Genomic DNA, 18,191 nt, shown 5'->3' on the forward strand with positions numbered 1-18,191 from the left:
TAGCGTTGTCTTCCACGAGATTTAATTCACGTCTGGCAATTTGCCCAAAAGGTATCAAGTATTACCAAGTCGTTCAGTAGCCAAGGGACCTAGTATATATAACAGTGCAAGTGAGTGTGTTTCTATACTTGGGCCGTTCTTTCAGGATCCCCTAGCCTAGGTGACTTATAGGAGGATAATCCTTCCCCCGTATTACGCTCAACATTATAATCTTGTGCATTGGGTCATTCGAGTAAGAACTATGATCTTCCTTCAATTAGTAGATATAATGGCATTCTTTTTTAGGCAGTTGCCTTCTTATGATAGCCAAGATTGCACAAAAGGTACACGGGAAAGGTTGAAAACAACCAGGTGGCTGAAAATAGTTGCGAGTCAGACCTCACTGTCTAAATCGACCTTTTCGGCTCAATCTAGGTACTGAGCGAGTCATATTTCGTAATTGACGTTCATTCGGTCATAAAAGCTTTCTCAACTACAAGGTTCAAGGTTTACCATATTTTTAGGTACCTAAGTTAGTAGCAAAAGGATTTGGGGCATTTGCAAACGTCAAGTCATGGGTTATTATTATAAACTTCAATTATAGAATTAGGCTTCCCACTCCGTAACCTCTCGAACAAAATATTGGCTAAGAGCCTGACGTCATCTTCCTGAAACGTTTTCTAATGGATCTCTGGTAGCGAAGCCTTTTTGACTTCTTGGTATTCACAACCTGATCCCACTCAAAATTCTCGAATGGAGTAAATTGGAGTTGGCTTGGTTCTGTCCCGATATGTGCGTAGTTGGGCTGTGTGCAAACTGGTGACTGCCTGCCACTTCCATAATCCTGCACGTATATTCAAGCAATCAAGAAGCCTGGCGGTGGACTGGGAATGATTTGTTCGTTCAACGAATCCGATGAGATCCTTCGTGGCAGAGGGGGCCGTACACTGACTCCCACAGCCCTGCGGTCTCAACGTGGCCGTATCGGATTGCAAGTTCGAGGGGTGACTGATCTTCGGGAAGCTTTAATTACTTTTAAAGTCATTTAAAGTATTACTAATCCCATGCCTAGATATCTATCTTGAAGAGTTTCTAACCCAAGACATCATTAGCGGAGACTCGGAAGCGGGGCAAACGCCGTTCCGAATCCCGACCTCATCTCCCCGAGCCGCATAACTAGCTTATTTCAACCAACCCACCTCAACATTTCCCCATCACGCAACATGCCTCGGGCTTGCGATCCGTGCTCAGTCAGGAAGATCAAATGCAATGGCAGATCTCCATGCGACGGCTGTCTCGCGGCAGACCTGCCGTGCTCGCACGCACGGAAACGCAAGAAGCCAGGGCCGAAGGGACCGAGGAAGCGGATTAAGGAGGCTATCCAGCAGATGCAGACAGCTGACGCCTCGAGTGAGGTGGAAACAACGGAGCCATGCGGCCCCGAACTAGATGCGGACACGTCTGGGCCAAGTCCAAGCATGTCTGATCCTCCCAACAGCCCCTGCGACAACAGCGCCATCAGCGGCCGAATACCGCTGTCAACATTCAATTACTACTTGGACATATTTCGGAGCCATCTCCACGTAGTATGGCCCGTGGTAGACTGCGACACCATCGAATCCCGTCTCCAAGACACCAATGACCGAGCCGTCTATGCACTCGCCGCGGCGATATGCAGCGCGACAATAGCCCAGCTACATCTCACCGTCAACGGAAGCGTACATTCTCACCATCAGATGGCCCTCGAAGCCGAAAGCGCACGATTCCTACTCGACTATTCATCGCACGAGACCATCGATGCCTTGCTTACATCCTTCTTCTTGCACGTGTTTTACTCCAATACGGGCAAGATGACCAAGTCCACACTTCTACTACGTGAGGCCATCGCCTACTCTCACATTTTGGGTCTTCACCAAGACATATTCTACACCAACCTTGACCCATTCACGACACAGTACTATCTTCGCATCGCATGGATCTTGTTCATCACAGATAGGGCCCATTCACTGCAGCACGACTTACCACCCACCTTCAGGCTCAGTCCGACACTGCCTGAACTCCAGCCCCAGGACGGTGACGGTCTCAGCACAGCCTTTTGCAGTTTATGCCGACTCTTCCAATCTTTTCAAGAAGCCTGTCCCCCAGATATTCGATCCACCGGGGGTCACCACTTGCTTGGAAACATTAGCACTCAACTCCGCCGAACACACTCATTTCCACTTTGCGAGAATGAGGTCCAACGCGCCGACCTCGTGGTCACCGACTCTTGGCTGCGCGTCGTCTTGTGGAAGGTAGCGATCCCATACGTTGATTCCACGACGGATCCCAACGACCGAGGACTCAGTGTGTCTTTCCCAATGTCTGTGGCGAAGGATCTCCTCTCCAAACTCGCCACCCTGTCATCCTGCGCCCTCGAGGCCCATGGCCCGGGAATGGTAAGCCGTGCCTGTCTCTCCATGTTGCAAACTAATCTCGAAACTACAGGTGTCCAAACTGTTCGAGGTCGCGAGTTCCGTCGCAGACGTCATCCTTTGTGCCCCCGATCTAGCAGACGTCGGGTCAGTCCAGGTCGGACCTCGCGAAGTCTTATACGCGCTGAGTAGTTTGATCAGCTCCTTGCGGACAACTGGTCATCCTGAGCTGATCACCCTACTTCGCGAGAAGATGATGGCGTGCGCTTTGGATCAAGCAGGGCCGGCAACGTTGATGCAGATCACGGATATATCGGACGAGGATGCACAGAATCTTGTTGTCCCACATCGAGGGGATAATCGATAGGTGTATTCTACGCTTGAGTCTATCTATTCCGTCTTGAATGAAACAACAAAAGCCTCAAACGGGCGAAGAGCCAACTTCTCCCGCGTGATATCCACCTCTGGGTAGTTGGACAACAACACCTCGGCAGACGACAGGTTCACAGACGGAGGCATGGCCCAGGTGACGGGAGTTTCCCGGAAGTTACAGACAACCACTGCCTTCTGGTCGCCGCTTGACCGGGAGTAGGCAAAGACGTCGTCGTGTTGTCGGTCGAGGAGCTCAAAATCGCCATACACAAAGATGCTGCGCAAGTCTTTGCGCAGAGCCAGAGTTGATCGCCAGTATTCAAAGACGCTGCCCGCTGCAGAGACTTGGGCTGCGGCGTTGCAGATCTTGTAATCGTCGTTGACCCTGATCCAGGGGGTGCCGGTTGAGAAGCCAGCATTTGGGCTGGAATCCCACTGTCAAAATATTAGCGGTGCTTCAAATATTCGACACCCATAGATATCTGGATGCTCACCTGAACAGGCAGTCGGGCGTGGTCACGCGACTTGAGCTGGTATTCCTTACGGGCAATGTCCAAAGCTGCAGAGCCCGAGCCAACCATCTCTTTCAGCCTATGTCTACATGTTAGCAACATACCTGACGAAAACCATCAACAAATCTTACTCTTCCCAGTGATTCAGAGTCTCAAGATCCCGATACTCAGAGATATCCCACGTCTCAGGCATGTTAGCCATACCCAGCTCCTGACCCTGGTAGACAAAGACGGTCCCGCTCTGGAAGCAGAGGAATGTGGCAAACATCTTGGCCGCAAGGGTTCGGAACTCGGGCTTGTCAGACGCCCAGCGGGAGATTGTCCTCGCTTGATCGTGGTTCTCCAGGTACAACGCGTTCCAGCCGCGGTTCTTGTACATGAAGGTCTGCCACTTGTCGACGATGGACTTGAGATCTGCCATGGCCCACTTTCGGGGGGAGAATTTGCCCTGGTCGCCGTGGTCCATGTCCACGCTGCAAGAGTCAGCTCACTGAAAGTTCTCATGCATATCATGGTGCTTACATCTCAAAGTTAAAGATCATGTTTAACTCTCCTCGGCTCTCTCCCACGCTCTTGATAACCTCCTTGGGATCTTGGACCGACGGCATCTCTCCAACCGAAAAGGCATTGTACTCCTTCAGGATCTTGCCAATGTCTTGTAAATATTCGTGGAGTCTCGGACCGCAGGCAAAGTGCTCGACACCGCTCTGGTACTTGGCCGAAGGAATCGTCACCTCTGCGTCTGGAAGTCCGGGCGTCTTGCTGATGAAGTTGATAACGTCCATCCTATCCAGGGTTAGTCATATACAATGCTTTAACACCGACAACGTACCGGAATCCATCGACACCCTTGTCTAGCCAAAACCGAATAATATCGTGGACGGCATCGCGGACGGGAGGGTGCTCCCAGTTGAGATCTGGCTGCTCCTTGGCAAACAAATGGAGATAATATTCGTCGGTTGCTTCATCGTATTCCCACGCGCTGCCTCCGAAGAACGAGCCCCAGTTGTTGGGAGGCTGTCTCGTGCCGTCTTTGTCGTATCTTGGCTTCCTCCAGATGTACCAATCGCGGTAGTTATTGTCTCGAGATGATTTTGATTCTTGGAACCACTTGTGCTGTTTCCCAGTCCCGTCAGTGTATTGAAATCGTAGTGGGCTCGGCCTTCGTACCTGATCTGATGTGTGATTGACGACAAGGTCCATAAGGAACTTCATCCCTCTCTGATGAAGACCCTCAATCAACCTCTCCACATCCCCCAAGGTTCCATACTGTGGATCGATATCGCAATAGTCTGCGACATCGTAACCCATGTCAACCTTTGGGGATGGGTAGATGGGGCACACCCAGACGATGTCAACACCGAGTTGCTTGAAGTAGTCAAGCTTCTCGATCACACCGGGGATATCGCCAATGCCATCTCCGTTGGAGTCTTTGAAAGATGAAGGGTAGATCTGGTAGACCGAAGCCTCCTTCCACCAAGCCTCGGAAACGGGGCTGGCGTTTGGTAGCGATGTGGCAGATGGCATTGTGGTGAGATGTTGTGTGTGGGATTACCGGGAGAGGTCAAGGAGAGGGGAAATGGAGGGACTCTTTTATCCCCGTGAGAGCAATAAATGGAGCACCTCCCATAATGTCACATCATCAGCCTAATATCATTCTTCGTCTAAGCCAAGTGGTAGTTACTAGTGACTGCAACCTCAAAAAACCTCCCGGTAATTCCCCCGGTAATCCTCCCGAGAATCTTTCCGAGAATCTTTACACCAATCATCTCTCACCCCCTCAACCGAACCCGCCCCCCTGACCCTTAGCTCAGAACTTTCTTCCACTTCTGTGGGGATCCTGGGGATCCAGACGGTTCGCACATGATCTCCATGGGGTGACAATCTCCTGGTCAGCGCTGAGGATTTTTGCCCCAGACTAGGTCCCCGGATTCGGGACTCCCCGTTTTCTGGGTTAGCTTGTTGAAGTTGTTACTAGAGAAAAACTTGACGGTGAAGCGTGATGGTCCAGCCGGAGAGAAACACATATAAGGGCATGGTGATGCCCTCCAGTTGATGACTTTTCTGACTCAACAGCCACAAACACCTTCCTACATCTACAAGTTCAACTCATCTCTTATTATATATCCTCTCTTCGCCATCATGGGCAAAAAGGAATCTCTAGCCCTCAAGTCGGGCAACGAGGTCTACAAAGCGTACCGCAACAACACAGACCAGAAATGGATTCGAGACCCTGGGCTGAGAAAGCTCAACATGGGCCTTGCCTTCATGTTCTCATCCGCAGCTGCAAACGGTATGCACATCTTCTTTCCCTTTCCATTTTCCTATTTTTCTCGAGAGTTCCATTGAGAACAGCAACGACATTTGGTCTTGTCCCTCCCAGCTCATCCCACAACAACCAACTTGAACCCCTGTTGGATGCTGCTCTACGAACCAATCAGCTAACGCGAAACAGGATTTGACGGGAGTCTCATGAATGGCCTCTTGATCATCCCACAATGTAAGTGACTGTTGCTGAAGAATAAGTTGCAAGTATCCTGATGGAAATCATAGGGAGCGACGACATCGGAGACGTCAGCCCTAGCATCCTCGGCCTCATCATCGCCGGAATCAGCCTCGGTGGACTTCCCACCTTTATTCCCGCCGCATATGTCAGCGACTGGATGGGTCGTCGGTTCACCATCGCCCTAGGCTCATCCATCATGGTTGCAGCAGCCATCATCCAGGCCGTCACCAACGGACCGTGGGCATTCCTCGGCACCAAGATTATGCTCGGAGTTGGCCTTGGTTTTGCTCAGACTTCTGCTCCTCCTCTCACGACTGAGATTGCCCACCCGAGACATCGCGCCAACGTTACAAACCTCTTCCAGGCCATTTGGTTCTGGGGCGCCATTCTTTCCGCGGTTGTCACCATGGGAACACTCCACATGAGCGGGAGCTGGAGTTGGAGACTTCCCGTTCTCTTCCAGGCCTTCTTCCCTGCCATGCAGCTCTGTGGCCTCTTCTTCGTCCCTGAATCCCCGAGATGGCTCATCTCCAAAGGTCGACGAGATGAGGCGTTCCAGATCTTGGCCAGGTACCATGCCAATGGTGACACATCGGACGAACTTGTCAACTTCGAGTTCAACGAGATATGCACTGCCATTGAGCAAGAACGTGAAATAGAAAAGCCCGGCATCATGTCCTTCTTCAAGACAAAGGGTAACCGTCATCGGTTGTTGATCTGCGTCTTAGTTGGGTTCATGATTCAGTGGGCTGGCAACGGTGAGAAACAATTCGAACATTAGCCTCGGGGTCCATCTACTAACTCTTCCTAGGCATCGTGTCTTACTACCTCGCCCCCATCTTGGAGAGCGTCGGCGTCACCGACTCGGTCGCGCAGGCCGGAATCAACCTCGGCCTACAAGTCTGGAACGCCGTCCTCGCTGCACTAGGTGCAATGGCTTGTGAGCGATACGGCCGACGACCCCTGTGGCTCATATCGGCCAGCGGCATGCTCTGCTCCTTCATCGTCATCACAGCTCTGTCGGCTGTCTTCGCCGACCACGGAAACAAGGCTGCTGGCAACGCCGTCGTCCCCTTCCTGTTCATCTTCTTTGGCTTCTACGTCATTGCCTTCACTCCACTATCGATCGCCTATCCAGTCGAGATTCTGCCTTTCGACCTCCGATCAAAGGGCTTGAGTATCAACCTGAGCGTTGTCTTCGGAGCTGGTTTCTTCAATCGTAAGTTCAATCTAACTCCCCTCTTCAAAACTATTCTAATACCGCTACAGAGTACGTGAACCCGATTGCTCTCGACGCCATCCAGTGGAAGTTCTACTTTGTCTACATCGGAACCCTAGCTGCGATGCTGCCGACTATCTGGTTCCTCTTCCCCGAAACAAAGGGAAGAACTCTGGAAGAGATCGCTGTAGTCTTTGATGGCCCCGGCGTCAATCACTTGGATGTCGGTGATAGGGTGTTTGGTGGTGGCAAGTCGATTGATGCACAGAGTGTCGCCCCCAAGGCGGAGCATATCTAAAGATTGGCCGTGAACAGCCAAAGGAGAGGTCAAGTCCTCTCTCCAAAAGTATCCAAGTAATGGATACGCAGTAGATAATACTCAGATTGTTAATAGTCGGAAGTATGAGTAAGATATGAACACTTGAAAGAGCTCTTCTTCCAGTCCTCCGCCACCCATGATATTACCTCACCTTAATCTCTACACACTTCGCCTCCTCAAACATCTCCCCATCCATAATCCCATGCACATACGCCTCTCCTACAAGTCTATACATCCCCTCCTCATCTCTCCTCAGTAACAAAGGCACTCTCCCCCCCTTCACGAGGACAATTCTGTCTCCTACCTCTGCCTCCCCTGGAAGCAGAGCCAAGAACCCATTCTCGCCACGCCCCAGTCGCCGTTCGTACACGGGCTCCAGCAAACTCGCAAACTCGCTGTAGTCGCGCCACGTGCGCATGACGTACCCCAGAAAGGCCAAGGGACGGAACATGCTGTCCACACGCCATTGACGCAAGTGGAAAACGGGTCGCAGACTGGACCGCCACGAGTAAAAGAGCTGGGCTGTCGCGTGGCGGCCACCAGAGGCGAAGGTACCTACGCAGAGCGTCTGCCAGTAGACGACGAGCGGGTCGTAACCGTCCTCAAACCCTGGGCCAGTGGACGACGTGTCTTGGCTGCTCTTTGACGATACTACAGATTCCTGCGCAAATGCTTCCCAGTCCCAGAAGGTGGCCAAGTGTGGGACAACCGACGATAGCTCCCAATAGATTGCCATAACGAGCATAAACAGCTGGCCCAGAGAGGCCAAGCGCGCCATGAGTGTATCGCCAGCCTTGATGGGCTTGAAGCCGCTACTGTCTCGTTGGAGACGATGCAGGACGGGCGAGAGATGCGTGATGGTCATGACTTCATGGCCCTCGAGTACGAGTAAACGGTTGTCTTCAATGAAGCGGGGCGTCGCCTTAGTACCGCAGCATGCGTGAGTCTGACGCAATCTTCCTCGAGCGTCATGCATGAGAGGGCAAGGGCCGCTTGGTGCACTCCAGTCGGGGACCCAAGATGGCAGCTCCAGGTTGGTCGTTGGAGTGCATGCTCCAAGAACGTTGAGGTTACCCGATTGCAGTAGCAGCTTCCGGGCAGCATGGCAGTACACATGGCTAGTCGACAGTCTGTAGTCAGCCTCAATCGCAAAGGAACCAGCCGAGTTGTCTGCATCTGCGTCTGCGCCTGCGTCTATAAGCCCCAATAGAGCGTAGACCTTGTCTCTAGGATCTGAGGCTTGTCTAAAACGGCATTGAACCAGCAGTCCCAGCAAAGTCTGCTCTGGCGTCGTAGTCGATGGCCGCTGCCTCTGCTCCCACAAAGCATGTGTTGACAGATAAGGTATTACGATGGGGTCGACAATTATCCCAAGCGTCACAGGGTTCCAGATACCAAGAGCGAGCCCGTATCTAATGCCAGCTGAGAAGCGGCCCCAGTCTATGGTAAACGTGCCCGCCATGATGACAGCCTCTGAGGCGAGGAGGATCTCCTGGGCCGTCCAAGCGCGAAACCACCACTCGGCACAGGCGATGTGGAGGATGCTAAAGTCGTCTCTGAAGCGGTCGAAGAGCGGACTCTCTGTCAGCTTTAGTTGCAGCATTGCCAGAGTCGGATTGTAGGGGTCGATGTCCATGGAAGGGTGTTGCCGAGAGATGGCCTCAGCTGCGAGCTCATCGACCATGGCAAACGCCTTTGCCGTGTACGCAGGACGGCTGTCTCCCATCCACACGATAGTGCGAGCAGCGTTTCTATAGATGTCTGCCATGATGGAAACCTGGTGGTTTTTCTCCAACACACTGTTCTGGTCGATGCAGACGGCGTCGACCCAAATCGTGCATGGCTGGTCCAACCTCCGGATATTGAGCAAGGCGGTCCGGAGATTCGTCGTGACCATGAGGGTGCAGTCCTTAATTTGTATAGGTGTCAGTTTAGTTTTATCGCCCCAGACATAGCTCAATGCGTCATATTCCTGGAGCCGGCTATCCAACGAGTATTCAACCAAGTTGCAGGCGATATCGTCCTGGCGGGTTCCCGGGGGCAGCTCAAGCAGGCGGATCGAGTCAGGTCCGCCGTCTAGGGCTGCATACTCATACGGCTCACTGATTAGTTCGTTCTTGGTACGATCCTAGTCGGGCGGCTTCTGGTCAGAACCACAGCGACTTGGTTAGAAGGGTTGAGACAAACTGGCAAGATCCCATGTGCGGGGTGATCCTCCTCAATGCTATTCTTCCCCTGAGTCAATCTTTCAAAGGTTCTCTCTACTTGCTTCCACACACGGTATGACATGATGTTCAAGAAGCAGGTGCTGCGTCTGTTGTCACAGAATTGGCGAGAAACAAGCGGTTTGCGGGGAAGTAAAAAATCATGTCAGCTTGATCCTGGTCCAGCTTTATGCACGGCACGGGCCACGTTCACTGATCGACCAGATTCGCGAAGTCACTGATTGTTCAAAACCTGACCAATTAACAAAGACTATTAGAAACTGAAACCATGTTGTAATAGATTGTTGATGATGATTGGACGCTCGAGGCCTATGATCGACGATCGCCGATATTCGCTGTGAGTCACGTGGAGAGTCAACGGGCAACCTCCCTTCTTACAAAGGCATACCATAAACTCAATACCACAATCTGTCTCTCTTCATAACCATCGTTGTTTTCCCTCGATATCTCTGCCGCAAGAGCGTGGTGTCTCATCCACCGGCAACGACGCGACTCCCACTCCAACCTCAGTCAACCCCAAACGGACTCCCATGCCTGCAGTCACCCCATCTCAGCAAGCCCTTGAGGGTAAAATTATCGTTATAAACGGTTTTCCGGGCACTGGAAAACTCACAATCCTCAAGAAGGTCAAGGAGCTACTTCCCACTGAGACGACCTGTCTTCTGGACAACCACCTGCTTATCGACCCCGTAGTGGCAGTCATCCCCGGTCGAAGCCAAGAGCATCATGAACTGCGCAGTAAGATTCGAGCTCCCATCTTTGCGAAACTACGGGAGCGTGCACAAGACGGTCATACCATCCTCATGACGGCTTGCCTGGTTGAAAATGACGAAAGAGACGCCGGTGTCCTCCAGGAGCACCTCAACATGGCACACGAAGCCGACGTGCCCATCTTCTGGATAAACGTGCACTGTAGTCGCGAGATACTACAGCAGCGCGTCGCGAGTATCGAGCGCCACCAGGGGACCAAGACGAAGCTGACAGACCCGACCGTTGTCCGCGACTTGGTGGATAAGCACCACCTTATTGAGCCACATAAGACCGACAACAGCCCGGAAGGATTAGCATTTGCAACATTGGACGCCGGTGGGTCCGTGGATCTCTCCGTCAGTCGCCTAATGAGCATCATCAAGCTCCCATAGAGCGTCATGACAGGTCGGATGGATTCCGAATGGGGGATTTTTCCAGCAATCACCTGCAGGTCAGTAGTAAGCAACCAATATGCAGCACCATCTGTCTGACTCACGAAATGCATACACAGAGTCAGGCTATTCTAAGGGAAGAACTGCCGGCGCATACACAATTAGAAACTTGAGTGTTGATATGACTTGTGCTACCAGGTAGCAAATGTGAAAAGAATGGGCGCCTGATCCATGATCGATGGGATAGATGTAATGAAACATTATTTCTATCGTTAATTGGACTGCCTACCAATGGCATATATCCCTTTCTCACACAAGTCTTACTTCAGTATCCAAAACACTACCCCAGCTACCGGACGCGACAGGAGTTGCCCATTTTCTCAATCCCTTCATCAACAACCGATGATGTTGACATTGTTCCGAGGCATTTATTCGAAAAAGGAAGATCTTTTCTAGAACTCGCTACTCGTCAGCCAAGTTCGATTGATAACTGACTGGTCACATAGTCTCGGGTAGGCACGGGGAGAGGGAACCTCGGCCAAGGTCTGCACGGGGGCAACATGACTGCCTAGGATAGAAATCCAGCAAACTATAGTCTATTGTACCATTCTAAGAGGTTTCCCTAAAGTAAAGAGAATCCCAGATAGTTCTGTGCAGTCAGGTGCTGACCCTTGCGTTCTCCCTCATTTAGCTGAAGAACGGCTGAACGCCATTGCTGATCTATGCCGACGGAAAGATGAGACTCTAGTGCCGTGTTACAAGCAAGATGCACGTAAATCACAACTTGCTGTAACGCTGCCTGACGCCCAAATCACAGCTATCCTCACTAGTCGCCACTATACGAGACAATGACACTTGAAGTTGCGTCGAAGCTGCCGGACCTGCGTTACAACCCCACAAGGATTCATGGGATCCATAGGGGGCCGGGGTCTGATGGGGATCACCCGATCCAATGAAGAACACACGGGCCAGGACAGGCATTGCACGTTTTTTCCCCTGCTGCGTGTTTTTGAACGTGCACGATGAGCCGAGTTCATCGCCTCCACTCTGGTCACGATGATCGAGATTCTTCCGTGGCCCAGGCCTCCAGCTTAGCACCCACCCATGAGAAACCCACATGGTCTCTCATCCAAGAGATAGAGGACGACTGGCTGGGTAGTTATAGCATGCGTACTATTGTTGATAAGGTCTCGCCCAATTGAGTCGGCGCCAAGTCGCTAACAAGGCGTTCGATAACAAACTTTGTCTCGGCCCGCCTCGCGACCCAACTCTCGGGTTCGCCTACGAGCAATTTGGCAAAACAAGGATACAAACTCCCGCAACCAACATCGGCAATTCTCAGTCGCGTGCGTGCCTGCAGCGGCACTTGCAATTGCCGAGGTGGCCACATTGATGGCCAACCAAAATGCGATTGATCCATCACACGCATATTGATCTGTATCTTGTCAACTTCAGCAGACAAAAAGACTCATATAAACAGGGGACTCTGACCTGCGTGATTCAATCTGTCTGACGCGCCGAGTTGATAAGCACCGCAACCTAATTGGTTAACCCTTAGACCCAGCATCTCCACGACCCGGAAATCTGACAAAGACCTTAGTCGAGTCGCTTAGACAATGGATGGAGCATCGGCTACAGCGGGAAAGAACAGACCTGTCACATCCATTTCCCCGTGCAGGTAAACGTGGGCTTAATCTCCGCTGCGCATGATTCATAAGACGCCAAAAGGAAACCTGGGCGCCACACACACTCGCCCAGCCGTTAGGCGAGCCTCCATACCAGGTCCCAAGAGGCCTGCCAAGAATCCACCAGCCATGTGCCAGATCGTAAACCCGCAGTCCAGAACACCCCTTGTCAACCGGGGGACACATCCTCATCCTGCTGAAAAACCCCTTGCAAGCCACAGTAGCCCGCTTTGACACTGACGTCTCCCCTTTCCCACTTCCGCCGCTTCCAATTCGACGAACCAAGAAAAGAACCATGAATCCGGGCGCGATCCCAGGGTTTCAGCTGAGATGTTGGCAGAGCTAACCGAGACGAGCTTCGTGTCGTCCCGGCTGGCAGAAGTTACGTCCGTGCGAGAGGGGACCTCACCTAAGAGCGCCACCACACGAAACGTGGTGAGCTTCTCATGTTGATGATTGTGCGTGACGAAGGAGCCCTTGTTTTTGAGCTACGGCCAGTCGCGTGCATGAATTGTCAGGCGTGGCGCGTATAGGGGGCTTGTCGGTCCCTGTTACGCGGACATGAAGCTGCTGATAAATAGTCATGGGCTCTCCTGTGTCTAGAGGGGTGTCAGCCTTGACTACTTTACTCCGTCTTATCACTCTGTCCTCTCCTCAGGTACCTTAATTGCATACTCTGGTCTCCTTCCTTACCTCAACAATGTCGACTGAAATGGAACACATCGACCGCAAATCGCTCTACACGAGCCTCGAAGCTCGAATCGACTACCTCCACAAGTTCCTCGACTTCGATGACCGTACGCCTCCCTCAAACCCCGCCCCCAAAAACATCCCTGTTGACCCATCGTAGGAGATCTGGAAGCACTGGCCTTCGGGTCCAAGTTTGTCAAGGACCTCATCCCTGCCGTTGTGCACATCGTCTACAGAAAGCTCCTCCAGTTCGATATCACGGCCCGAGCGTTCGAGATTAGAGATACGACATCAGAGGCGCCGTTGCAGAGCGTCTTGGACGATAACAGCCCTGAGCTTCAAGAGAGGAAGAACTTTTTGAACTCGTACCTTACGAAGATTTGCTCAGACCAGTCCAAGATGGCCTTCTGGGAGTACCTAGATAACGTCGGGTAAGCAACCGCTCACTCCCATCAGCAACCATCCGTGTCCCTTCCTCTAACAGATGCCCCTGCAGTGCCATGCACGTCGGTCTACGAAGAAGCAAGCCCCTCCGCGTCGAGTACATCCACATCAGCGCCACCCTCTGCGTGATACAACACGTCCTCACCGAGTCGATCCTCTCCCACAGCGTCCTCCCCATGTCCCGCCGAGTCGCAATGGTCAAGGCCCTGAGCAAAGTCATCTGGATCCAGAACGACCTCTTTGCCAAGTGGTGCGTCCGAGACGGCGAAGAGTTCACCGGAGGTCCCGCAGCAGCCGCGAGGGCGGATCACCTTGCTTCCGCAGGCGATGTTCCTTTGAAGGAGTCTGCGGTTTCGACTTGTCCTTTTAGTGGAATGACGAGCGGTGTTCAGAGCTAGGTGAAGGAGGACTTGTTAATTATTGATGGGAATGAACTTTTCTGTTTTTTTTGCAGGTGTCTTGGGCAATACAGGGCCCCGATTAGAATGTCAATGATAATGTACTTTTACTTGATGCAATACGCAAATGAAGAACAGAGAAAGCTCGCCTGTAGGTGATGAACTCAAATGCTTCCTAGATTGCTGTCCTATAGGCACGGATTCAGCGCCAGCACTCCTAGACGCCAATCATCTTTGCTCTTACTCCTAGGGTTCGTCTCTGACGGCGTAAAGTCAAGATCAATGATGCTGGCTTTCTGGTGGTTGTAATTAATCTCCCATTCCACACCCAAATCTCCTCATCACATTTCTGAAAACTCGTTTCAGTAAGTGGTGAGGCCAACACATGCCTTTCGGCATTGGGATTTAGATAACCACAAAGCATTGGGTTTTAATGCTGGCATGTGTCAGCAGCTGTGCTTTTTGTTAATGTGGTCGATGGCCTCTTTGGGAGACGTCGCCAAGCTCACAATGGAGTTGATGGGTGTTCTCCAATTCACTCAAGTTAACAGATTTGGGCCTATACACCAGATTAATATTTCCAGTAAAGCAAGCCGCACCTCGACGATTCCCTCAATGTTGGAAGCGCAAGGAAATGATTACCGCGTTCTCGAGTCCACAAGGCCACCCAGGTATGATGAATCGATGGGTTACAAGCTTAAGACCATCGCAGACTCTCTTTCCATAGCCAGATGCGCTTATTCAACGCAGACCTACCACGATCAAGGAATTCTGCGCACCTAAAATAATACGATTATGATTAGCTCGTGATTCTGTTAGGCGGGGTGGTGGGAAATGAATCGTTGCTTTGGTTCTCTGGGTGTAGTCTTGTGTGTCTACTGCGCTACTGGGCAAAAGAGATCGCCGTCTAGGAGGTACATTCCTGTCAGGGCTGACAGGTACCTTCTTGTACCTCACAACCCTGACCAAATTGCTTTTGCGGAATTCAATGTCCATCTGTCAAGCTAACCACAAACAAACAAAAAAAGCAAGCCTCTACCCCGGATCGACCTGTCAAAATGTCTCACACTAGGCACCAATCATGTTCAACTTCTAGATGTAGAGTTATAGTACAATGCAGATCATGTCAAGATTCAGTCTATTGTAATGAACCAAAAACCAAGCAACTCCAACCTTCTATTGTTACAACTCAACTTTATGGGGTATCCTTCAAAACCGCGGCAATCTCCCTTTTGAAAGTCTCAATGATAACTCTTCGGTTCAATTTCTGCGTGGCAGTCACAAGACCCTACAAGTATGTCAGTACTCTGTATCTCAGGAGAAACGATTTCAAACTCACGCTGTGAGGAGTCCACTCGTCATGAGTGAGGACGACACCTGCAACAAGCTCCATCGCAGCAAGACCACCGCTCTTTCCTGTAGCACGGAGATCTTCCAAGACTGCTTCCTTGACTCTGGCGTCGTGATACATGTCGTGCTCGTCGACGCCCAAACCTTCCGCGATTGACATGAGGGCCTTGACCTCGGGCATGATGACTGCGATGGGGCGAGAATGAGCTGGATCGGCGTGGACCATGACGTTCATAACAGTCCGAGCACCACGGTAGATAGACTCCAGCTTCTCAAGAGCGATATACTCCCCGCCTTGTAGCTTGATGAGGTTCTTGATGCGATCGATAACCCGCAAGTGGCCATCAGCATCAAACTCGCCAACATCACCCGTCTTAAACCAGCCGTCCGGAGTTATAGCCTTTTCCGTCTCTTCTGGATTGTTATAGTATCCCTTCATGAGCGAAGTGCCCCGAGCCCAGATTTCGCCCTGAGGTACCTTGGCATCAGTAGAGTATCCAAACTCGGGCACAGAAACCAGCTTGATCTCGAGAGAGCCAGCAACAGGGCCAAGAGTGTCTAGCGCGAACTCCAGAGGCGAGCCCAGGGCACCACAGGCGCAGGTTTCAGTGAGACCGTATCCGATGATCATCGGCGCAATAACATGGGATATAACGTGCTTCGTCCCCTCAGCGATTCCGCTTGCACCATTCACGGTGAATCGGACCCGTCCACCAGCCAAATCTCTGACCTTGCCAAAGATGATCTTATCAAAAATGTTGGCTCCCGGCAATCTGTATCTCGACATAAAACTCTTAAAGTTCAAGGCCGCCCAAAAGGCATTCTTGAGTAGAGCACTAGCCTCCAGTTTCGCGTTGATGCCCTTTCGGATGGTTTCCCAAACTTGCGGAACGCCCATCATAATGGTAGGTCCTAGTTCCTTCATGTCTCCTGCACAGTTTCTGGTTGATGCATCAGACAATGTCCTCGAACTGCCATAGCCGAGAGTGCCGCCGATGAAAATGGCCAGGTTCTCGACGGTCAACTCGAAAATATGGGCAAGTGGTAGATAGCAGAGTAGAGTATCGCGATAACTGACAACTTCATCCACGGAAGTGTAAATACCGGCAACTAAACGATAGAATGTCAGCAAATTCCATTTACTTACCCGCGAAAAAGATGAAAAGTTAGGTCGCAAGGGGGTAGCGTACCTCCTGCAACAAGGACCTCGTGCGTGATACAAGCACCCTTCGGGGGGCCAGCAGAACCCGAAGTATACATGATGCAAAACAAATCAGTCGGCTTAGCTGGTACAGGCTCAACCATGTTGTTCTCTCCCAGACTTCGCAACTGCTCAACAGTCAAGACCTTGAACTCTGGGTTGGCAGCCGCAAAGTTCTCCATGTCGTTTGGATGTCCGAAGATGCAGGCATCGTTGACAATAACAGTCTTTACGTTGGACTTTTTCAAAGGGTTCGTAGCGATCTTGAGAAGGTGAGGGTCGATGAAGATGGCGTCGGATTGGGTCTGCACGAGAGTGTGTTGGAATCCCTCTTCTCCGAGGGTGTCGTAGGCCGTGACGATGGAGATGGACTGAGAAGCGCAAGCATGCGACATGGCGAGCCAATTCATACTGCAGAAAATAATCAGATCCATGAACTAAACCAAGTACAAATGATAGTAGAAAACAACAAAACCCATACCTTGTCGCACCAAAGAAGTGCAGCTTCTGGACCGGCGACAAGCCCAGCTTCCGCAGCCCAGAACCCAACTGCAGCACAAGCGTCTCATACTCCTTGAAAGAAATGAACGAATACCCAGAGAGCTCAAAGTACTGCCACTTCTTCTCAACCTCTTTAGTCTGCCCATCAACCTTCTTCTGCTTCACCGTCTTGACCTCTTCATGAAGCTCAATCAGCTTCCTCGACCCGATACCTCCGCGGTCGGGGTACACGCGCGCGCTACGCTGAACAATGTCAAAAACGGTATTAATACCCTCTGCAGGTCGCGCGATGAGGCCATCTTTCGCTTTGGGGTGTCGTCGAGGAATAGTCTCGCCGGGGACCTTTTCGCATCCGGGCGACTCGATGGTGAAAGGCGGCTTGTGAACCTGATGTAGGGGTAGCACACCCGTTGGGTAAGGGACGTTGTGCGTATCCATCGTGGAAGGATATGATTGGACAGACTAGCCTATGTCAAGCGTCTGCAGGTCGAGTGGTAGCGACAACGGTTACAGTAGCCGGCACATGCAAAGCAGCACGAAGCGACAGCCATCCCAGAGATATATCCTCTCGGGAAGCAGCAACGTCATCTCTTTTTATCTTGTGCTTAACACGTGTGTCCCCATGGGCCCTGGGTGCCTCGGCTTTGCCACTACAGGGGATCCCGGACAGAAAACGGTCCCTGTGGGTAACATCAGGTGCCAACAGTTGCAGAAGGCCCGTCTCCATTCTCACCTAATCCCGACTCGAGCCCCGTTGTTTATCGTTTGTGCAGAGGCATTTCTAAGCGCAGTCACGGGCTGTACGATCCATCCGGTTTCCGCGGGAAGTACGGATGCACACGGAGTACATACTTGAACGGATATGCAGCTACTCCGTACAAGGGAGGTGTTGCGATCCAATCGCAAAATCAGATCCCATCTCAGCCAAGAGCTTCAGCCTCAACTGAACGCAAGCAGCTGACCAACAACGCGCAAGTAGTGACGCCAAACAAAAGGTGCTGACATGCGGATCCGGAGTTTTGCATCGGGAAACAGTTGAGATTCTGGGGATTTATCCCCTGCAAGTTCAAATCAGCACCCCGACGTCAGATCTGACAACGCCGCCTTGAGGAGCTAACAAGCTCTTTCTAGGCACGAGAGAACCTTATATCAACAGCTCATGACGTCGTTTATGTTCACATGCTTGTTTTGAGCGGCATTGAACGAAAAAATGTCACGAGCCTTTCGTTTCCGCGGC

General features: G+C 51.6%; 7 protein-coding genes across 7 annotated transcripts; 4 read left to right on the forward strand and 3 right to left on the reverse strand.

Moving 5' to 3' along the window:
* Positions 1-1,202: 1,202 nt before the first annotated feature.
* On the forward strand, positions 1,203-2,757 carry NCS57_00679600 (Zn(2)-C6 fungal-type domain-containing protein; the record flags this gene model as incomplete). The annotated part of the gene is made up of 2 exons (XM_053056670.1): positions 1,203-2,414; positions 2,464-2,757. 2 exons carry the CDS (start codon positions 1,203-1,205, stop codon positions 2,755-2,757), a joined length of 1,506 nt encoding a protein of 501 aa, XP_052912865.1.
* Positions 2,758-2,780: 23 nt separating this feature from the next.
* Positions 2,781-4,801, reverse strand: NCS57_00679700 (Aamy domain-containing protein; the record flags this gene model as incomplete). The annotated part of the gene is made up of 6 exons (XM_053056671.1): positions 2,781-3,197; positions 3,257-3,353; positions 3,406-3,747; positions 3,797-4,060; positions 4,107-4,390; positions 4,445-4,801. The coding sequence occupies 6 exons, from the start codon at positions 4,799-4,801 to the stop codon at positions 2,781-2,783; spliced, it is 1,761 nt and encodes a 586-aa protein (XP_052912866.1).
* A 615-nt stretch (positions 4,802-5,416) lies between these two features.
* NCS57_00679800 (MFS domain-containing protein) lies at positions 5,417-7,297 on the forward strand (the record flags this gene model as incomplete). Its single annotated transcript, XM_053056672.1, has 5 exons — positions 5,417-5,567; positions 5,730-5,774; positions 5,828-6,538; positions 6,592-6,999; positions 7,050-7,297. 5 exons carry the CDS (start codon positions 5,417-5,419, stop codon positions 7,295-7,297), a joined length of 1,563 nt encoding a protein of 520 aa, XP_052912867.1.
* Positions 7,298-7,460: 163 nt separating this feature from the next.
* NCS57_00679900 (Cyclic nucleotide-binding domain-containing protein) lies at positions 7,461-9,607 on the reverse strand (the record flags this gene model as incomplete). Its single annotated transcript, XM_053056673.1, has 2 exons — positions 7,461-9,446; positions 9,506-9,607. The coding sequence occupies 2 exons, from the start codon at positions 9,605-9,607 to the stop codon at positions 7,461-7,463; spliced, it is 2,088 nt and encodes a 695-aa protein (XP_052912868.1).
* A 466-nt stretch (positions 9,608-10,073) lies between these two features.
* On the forward strand, positions 10,074-10,685 carry NCS57_00680000 (uncharacterized protein; the record flags this gene model as incomplete). The annotated part of the gene is made up of 1 exon (XM_053056674.1): positions 10,074-10,685. The coding sequence occupies one exon, from the start codon at positions 10,074-10,076 to the stop codon at positions 10,683-10,685; it is 612 nt and encodes a 203-aa protein (XP_052912869.1).
* A 2,385-nt stretch (positions 10,686-13,070) lies between these two features.
* NCS57_00680100 (Protoglobin domain-containing protein) lies at positions 13,071-13,902 on the forward strand (the record flags this gene model as incomplete). Its single annotated transcript, XM_053056675.1, has 3 exons — positions 13,071-13,167; positions 13,221-13,491; positions 13,557-13,902. 3 exons carry the CDS (start codon positions 13,071-13,073, stop codon positions 13,900-13,902), a joined length of 714 nt encoding a protein of 237 aa, XP_052912870.1.
* Positions 13,903-15,097: 1,195 nt separating this feature from the next.
* NCS57_00680200 (AMP-binding domain-containing protein) lies at positions 15,098-17,392 on the reverse strand (the record flags this gene model as incomplete). The annotated part of the gene is made up of 4 exons (XM_053056676.1): positions 15,098-15,190; positions 15,242-16,362; positions 16,443-16,864; positions 16,935-17,392. The coding sequence occupies 4 exons, from the start codon at positions 17,390-17,392 to the stop codon at positions 15,098-15,100; spliced, it is 2,094 nt and encodes a 697-aa protein (XP_052912871.1).
* Positions 17,393-18,191: the final 799 nt, after the last annotated feature.

The sequence above is a fragment of the Fusarium keratoplasticum genome, chromosome 5 (assembly GCF_025433545.1).
Source record: "Fusarium keratoplasticum isolate Fu6.1 chromosome 5, whole genome shotgun sequence".
NCBI lineage: Eukaryota > Fungi > Ascomycota > Sordariomycetes > Hypocreales > Nectriaceae > Fusarium > Fusarium keratoplasticum.